Source organism: Hipposideros armiger, unplaced genomic scaffold, assembly GCF_001890085.2.
Source record: "Hipposideros armiger isolate ML-2016 unplaced genomic scaffold, ASM189008v1 scaffold_2595, whole genome shotgun sequence".
Lineage (NCBI taxonomy): Eukaryota > Metazoa > Chordata > Mammalia > Chiroptera > Hipposideridae > Hipposideros > Hipposideros armiger.
In genome coordinates this window covers 1-6,710 of record NW_017733913.1, presented here as the reverse complement: position 1 = coordinate 6,710, position 6,710 = coordinate 1, and the positions used below count along the sequence as shown (strand labels likewise).

Below are 6,710 nucleotides of genomic sequence, written 5' to 3'. Positions count from 1 at the left end.
CGCCTGGCGCATTACAACAAGCGCTCGACCATCACGTCCCGGGAGATCCAGACGGCCGTGCGCCTGCTGCTGCCCGGGGAGCTGGCCAAGCACGCCGTGTCCGAGGGCACCAAGGCCGTCACCAAGTACACCAGCTCCAAGTGAGCCCCTTCCCGGGACGCGGCGCTCCTACCAGCGGCCGCTCGCTCGACCCCCCAAAGGCTCTTTTCAGAGCCACCCACCTTTCTCAGTTGAAAGGGGCTGCCCGCTCGCTCGTTCCCGTTTCCCCCTTGAACGTCTTGTCTACCTTGTGTGAATAATGTGCTCTAGGTTCTGTCATGAGTATTTCTGCACATTACTTTTACAATGAGGGGGAGCGAATAAAACCTCGCACTCTGAAAGAAAACACGTTGGGTATATAGCAGTAAACAATAGAAGTTCCTATCCACATAAAGCTACGTTCTAGTAGACGGATGCTGAAAATAAGCAAATGAAAGACATGTAGCTACAATATTAACGGGTTGATCAGTTATGACATAAAAGTAGAATAGAGTGGTGTGTGGATGACAAGACTGATCAGTTAACATTTGAACAAAGGCCTGAACAGAGTAAGATAGCCATGGGATAGCTTGGAGAAGGGCAAAGTATTAAGCCAGCAAGTGTGAAGACAACAGTTTTGGGGGGAGTTCAAGAAATAAGTCCACGGGCTAAAGCGCAGTGAGGAAAGGGAAGACTTGCAGGGAGATGACATCACAGAGGTAGTTGAGGTTCAGATCACGTAGTTTATTGAAGGACCTCACAGGCTATAGCAAAGATTTTTATTAATAAATTAAGTGCCTTTGGAGTTTGATTGGAGTAATGACATTATTTGACTTATGTTTTTTAAATCTCACCCAAGGTGATATGTTGAAAATAGACTGTAGGAGCGCAAGAGTAGAGGCCCAGAAATCAGTAAGGCTATAGTAATATGTTCAGGAGACAGAGGTAGTAGCAGTGGAGATGAGAAGATGTATTTTGAAATTAATTGAATGTATAATGTGACTGAAAGAGGTATTAAGGACTAATTGTGATGTGGGATCTCTGATATTTTTTATTCTGTGTGCCGGGATCATGGCCTTGCAGAACCAAAGAATGGAGGAACGGAGCAGAGAGGTAAGGTTTGCAGCAAATGACAGTTTATTAAATCATAAAGTCACAGCTCTCAAAATGAGAGGGGGTACCCAAAACTGGGATGCCCACTAGCTAAAGCAAAAAGCTTTTGCTTTTATATTTTTTCTTGTATGCCTGGGCAGAAGAGCTGGCCGGTCTTTTGGTACTATTATCAGATTTGTTCAGCCTGGAAGGGGGGCTTTTCCAATAGCCCAATTGTCCTAGAACATAATTTGGCTGGGATGCATTACTTTAGGAGTAGCTCAGCTGTCAGAATTGATGTTTCTGCTCTGGCCGGGGTGTGTTATCATAAGGCCTAAGCTTTGAAGATATGCATTTTACCTGGGCATTCCAGACTGCCATATGTTATGCTAACTAACCTGTCTTAATCCCTCCCCCTTCTGGAGACCAAACCCTAACTTCTGACTTCTTTGTTATAGGCTTGAAAAAAACCCCTCCTCCCCCGCTTGAGTTTCTCACTCTGGTGGGTGCTATGACTGAAACCTATCTGTCAGCTACTAAAATAATTTCCTCTGGCTCTGTTATGGTTTCCGCCCTAATTACCTCTACCGTGGCAATCTCCCTGACTGCCTATAATTTCTCTATCTCAATTGTAAGACTGGACTTGTAAATGGGTGCAATTTGCTTATCTGAGTGACAAGTAGGTTTAGAGGGGGAAAACCAAGAGTACTGTCTTGGACACAATTTTGAGACTCCTGGTAGCTATCCAAGTAGAAATATCAAACAGGAAATATCAAATTCCCAAGTGGGAATATGAAATATGAGAATCTGGAGTTCAGGAAAGACAAAGAGGTAAGATTGATCAAGTCTGATTCTTGCTCTTTTGTAAGTGATCTGCCCTTCTGGAAACATTTGGACTCACTACAACATGACTAAATATGTTCCTCCCCTCTCCCACACCCAGGAATAATTTAGCTTTAGTTTCAGTATTTGACTAAAGTCCCCCTATCCAACTTCAGTTTTAACCTCAGATTATCAGAAGGCAGAATAACCACAAGTCTAATTCAATGTTATTTGGGCATCCCTGGACCCGTTCAATCACCTAAGTCACCATTACCTCCAATGACTATAGCCAAGTATCATGAACAAAGGATAGCACTCAGAGTTTCAGTTAATATAAGAATGATCACTGTCAAACATAGGTAAGCTTTTTAAATATAAAGGAGTGAAAAATCATGGTCATATGCTGAAATTTCACCAATTAACCGTGTTTTTGAAAAAATAAAAAGGAACAATATTCAATGTCTATGAAAGCTGTTTCTGTACCAGTTTTTAAAGACCAATCACTTTTTAAAAACTTTAAGTTTTTTGTTTTGAAAATGCAAACCTACAGAAAAACTGAAAAAAAAAGTACAATGAACAAATATATCTTTATCTAGATTCACCAATTGCTATTATTTGCTTCAGTTGCTTTACCTTTTGTGTATACACATACATTTTCTGAACAATTTGAAAAGTTGCAAACATCTTGCCACTTCTCCCTAAATACTTTATTTTTATTCAGCATGTCTCTCTTAAAAATAAGGGCATTCTCCTATACAACTACAATACTATTTACTATACCTAAAAAAATTATTGATTCAATATTACTATGCAATTTATGTTCAAATTTCTCCAACTGTAAAAAAATCCTATAGAGCTGCTGTATTAGTTTCCCATGGCTGTTGTAACAAACTGCTATGAATTTGGTGGTTTCAAACACACATTTTATTTACTTTACAGTTCTGGAGATCAGAAGTACAAAATCAGTTTCACCAAGTGGAAAACAAAATTCTGCTCTCTCCTAACTAACGCTCTAGGGGAAAATCCATTCCTATGCATTTTCCAGCTTCTAGAGGGGCATTTCTTGGCTCATGGCTTCTTCCTCCATTTTCAAAACCAACATCGTACCATTTTTATGTCTCTGCTTTCATCACCTTCTTTCTGCATTGATCCTTCTGAATCTCTTATAAGGACCCTGGTGCTTGCATTGGGCCCACCCAAATAATCCAGGGTAATCTCTCTATCTCACATACCACATCAGTAAAGTCCCCTTTGTCATTTAAAGTACACAGACACTAGGGATTTAGATGTGAATGTATCTGGGGCCATATTCAGCCTACCACAGCTGTTGTCTACTGTTACGGGTTGAGCTGTATCCCCAACAAGATATGTTGAAGTCTAACACCCCAGTGCCTAAGAATGCGGCTTTATTTGGAAATAGGGTCTTTGCAGAAGTAATCAAATTAAAATGAAGCCATTAGGGTGAGCCCTAATCCAATATGAATGGTCTTTTTCATAAAATGTACAAACACACAGGAAGAAAACTGAGAAGTAGGAGTTATGCTGTCATAACCGAAAAAAGCCTGGGGGTACCAGAAGCTGAACGACAAGGAAGGATCCTGTCCTAGAGCCTTTGGATGGACAGGGCCCTGCCAGCACCTTGATTTCAGACTTGTAGCCTCCAGAACTGTGGCAGAACACATTTATTTTGAGCCACTCCGTTTGCAATGCTTTATAATGGCAACCATAAAAAACTAATACAAAATTTTTAATGGAATTAGTTTAAAATTCTTAAGATTCTGCATTTTTTAATTTCTGGCGCTGGTCAAATATTAACACTTGGATATTGAGTCCAAATGTGTAGTTGGAGCAAGATCCAAAGTAGTTTACATAAAAGTGTGTCAGACAAATTAGCTTAACTGGGTTTTCAAAGGTTCAGCAGGGCTCAGAGGTTGGCTGAACTCCAAGAGCGTTTCACTTCACTCATGCACTCCATCAGCTGTGCCCTCCTGAGTGTCTATAAACAAACATTTTTGTCTTCATATCCACAGAACACCCCATCCTGCTGCTCCCTCTTAAAAGTAAAGAAACTTTTTAAAAAAAAAAGATTAAGCACAATCCAAATTTCCCTACTCAGTTCCATTTTTGAAATGTTTGTGCTAAGCAGGTTGGTCTAGATTCCTGAACTGATTAATGTTAAGATCTGGGGAACACATATTGACAGTGGTTCTCAAACTTCACAGCCCCTTAGTCACCTGGGGAGCTTTTTAAAAATATCCCAGGTATATAGGCTGGCTCATGGTCTCTGCCTCCAGTGCCCAAAACCACTTAATTAGGAATTTCTGGGGGTGGCACCCAAGCAGGCAACAGTATTTTTTAAAGTCCCCTGGTAAGACTACATTGAACACACTTGAGAACTACCCTACATTAAGGAATTAAGTGGATTCCTTAATGAAACCCAGGTTACAATTACAGAAACAGGACTATCTACCCAATTGACTCATGCAAAAACCCTACAGGTTTCACTTACCCAAATCCTAGTCCGCAGCAAGATCTGTCAATTCTACATCCGCAATATAATGCCGATTTCTTACCATCTCCATTGTTATCCCTATTGCAATGCAACATGTCTAAACTACACAGTGGTCCTCACACCTTAGCATGCATCAGAATTACCCAGATTACAGGGGTCTGAAATTTTAATTTTAAATTCTCAGGTAATGTTGATGCTGCTAGTCTGCAGAGACGAGACTTGAAGAATCATACACATCTACAGATTACAGACGATACTCGTTCAGCTCATTGCAGGGCAGCTTGTGAGAAATGTAAAGGATCACAATTGCACATCCTTTAGTTGAATTAACTCTCACTTCAGGACCAGATGTCACCCTAAACTTGTTAAAATGGTATTTCCTAATCTTAAAAGTGATAAATTATCTCTAACACGAAAGGTGTTGAGACACATTTCCGTTAAACTACAGCCTGGCTTTAAAAAAAAAAAAAATCTGCAAGACTGCACCAGATTCCTAATTGGTTTCCTTGCTTCTCCTGTGGGCAAGCGATTAGCTATGCGCTAACCAATCACTGATGTTTTTTCCATGAAATCGCTCTTCACATGACTACCTAAAAAAACCCAAAGCGTTGAGACCAAAATTTCTACTCAACCAATGTCCTTAGCTTAAACCCAAACAGTGTAGCTTCCCTGCCCGTGGAGCACGATCACCTCCGCAGTCCCGAATACTGTGCGTGACTTTGAAACTGGACAAGCTTCCCCGAGTGACATGTCTCGGGGGAAAACACCGCCACCACATGAGTAAGGCTGGCTTTGTAGCAGTTGAAATGTAGGAATCGGCAAAAAAGCACCAGCACTAAAGGCTGGTTTTCAGGTTTCAAAATGAACTTCGAGTTCCCGAATCCAGTAACACAAGCAAACGTGGGGTAGGCAGGTACTTGCGGACGGGGCTACACGAGCCGCCATCCCCAAGGTAGACAAGACGTTCAAGGGGGAAACGGGAACGAGCGAGCGGGCAGCCCCTTTCAACTGAGAAAGGTGGGTGGCTCTGAAAAGAGCCTTTGGGGGGTCGAGCGAGCGGCCGCTGGTAGGAGCGCCGCGTCCCGGGAAGGGGCTCACTTGGAGCTGGTGTACTTGGTGACGGCCTTGGTGCCCTCGGACACGGCGTGCTTGGCCAGCTCCCCGGGCAGCAGCAGGCGCACGGCCGTCTGGATCTCCCGGGACGTGATGGTCGAGCGCTTGTTGTAATGCGCCAGGCGGGACGCCTCCCCGGCGATGCGCTCGAAGATGTCGTTGACGAAGGAGTTCATGATACCCATGGCCTTGGACGAGATGCCGGTGTCGGGGTGCACCTGCTTCAGCACCTTGTACACGTAGATTGAGTAGCTCTCCTTGCGGCTGCGCTTGCGCTTCTTGCCATCCTTCTTCTGGGCTTTGGTGACCGCCTTCTTCGAGCCCTTCTTGGGCGCTGGGGCAGATTTGGCCGGCTCCGGCATGACGACAAGGACCGTGCAGCGGAGCAGGCAGGGCACACAAACACGTCAAGCAGGACCGAGGCTACCGGAAGCGCCTGGTTACTTATAGAGGCCGTATGCAAATTAAGGCTGTGAGTACGCTGCGTTGCGATTGGCGAGTTTTCAGCGGGGTTCCTGCGGAGGGGGATGAGATCATGCAAATGAGCGGATTCTGCCTGCGCCCTCCTATTGGTGGTCAGGACGAAAATACGCTTCAGCCAATCAAATCTGTCCGTGGACAATCGCGGTTCTGGCTATAAAAGGGTGAAGCGGGGCCGTTGAGAGCGACTTCCTGTGTTGTCAGGGGGGAGCTGCTTGCAGTGCCTAATCGCCGTTATGTCTGGTCGTGGCAAGCAAGGAGGCAAGGCCCGCGCCAAGGCCAAGTCGCGCTCGTCTCGCGCTGGTCTTCAGTTTCCTGTGGGGCGAGTGCACCGTCTGCTGCGCAAGGGCAATTATGCCGAGCGGGTGGGGGCTGGCGCGCCCGTTTACATGGCGGCCGTGCTGGAGTACTTGACTGCTGAGATCCTCGAGTTGGCGGGTAACGCCGCCCGGGACAACAAGAAGACGCGCATCATCCCTCGTCACTTGCAGCTGGCCATCCGCAACGACGAGGAGCTGAACAAGTTGCTGGGCAAAGTCACCATCGCCCAGGGCGGCGTCTTGCCCAACATCCAGGCCGTGCTGCTCCCCAAGAAGACGGAGAGCCACCACAAGGCGAAGGGCAAGTGAGGCTGCCGCCTGGAAGCTACTCCCCAGCCCCTGTCTCGAAGGGG

General features: G+C 45.2%; 2 protein-coding genes across 2 annotated transcripts; one reads left to right on the top strand and one right to left on the bottom strand.

Annotated features, from left to right (window-relative positions):
* Positions 1-6: 6 nt before the first annotated feature.
* On the bottom strand, positions 7-6,118 carry LOC109378696 (histone H2B type 2-E). The gene has a single exon (XM_019634998.1). The coding sequence runs from the start codon at positions 5,917-5,919 to the stop codon at positions 5,539-5,541; it is 381 nt and encodes a 126-aa protein (XP_019490543.1). The 5' UTR covers positions 5,920-6,118; the 3' UTR covers positions 7-5,538.
* A 99-nt stretch (positions 6,119-6,217) lies between these two features.
* On the top strand, positions 6,218-6,704 carry LOC109378695 (histone H2A type 2-A). Its single transcript, XM_019634997.1, has one exon. It carries the CDS (start codon positions 6,274-6,276, stop codon positions 6,664-6,666), a length of 393 nt encoding a protein of 130 aa, XP_019490542.1. The 5' UTR covers positions 6,218-6,273; the 3' UTR covers positions 6,667-6,704.
* Positions 6,705-6,710: the final 6 nt, after the last annotated feature.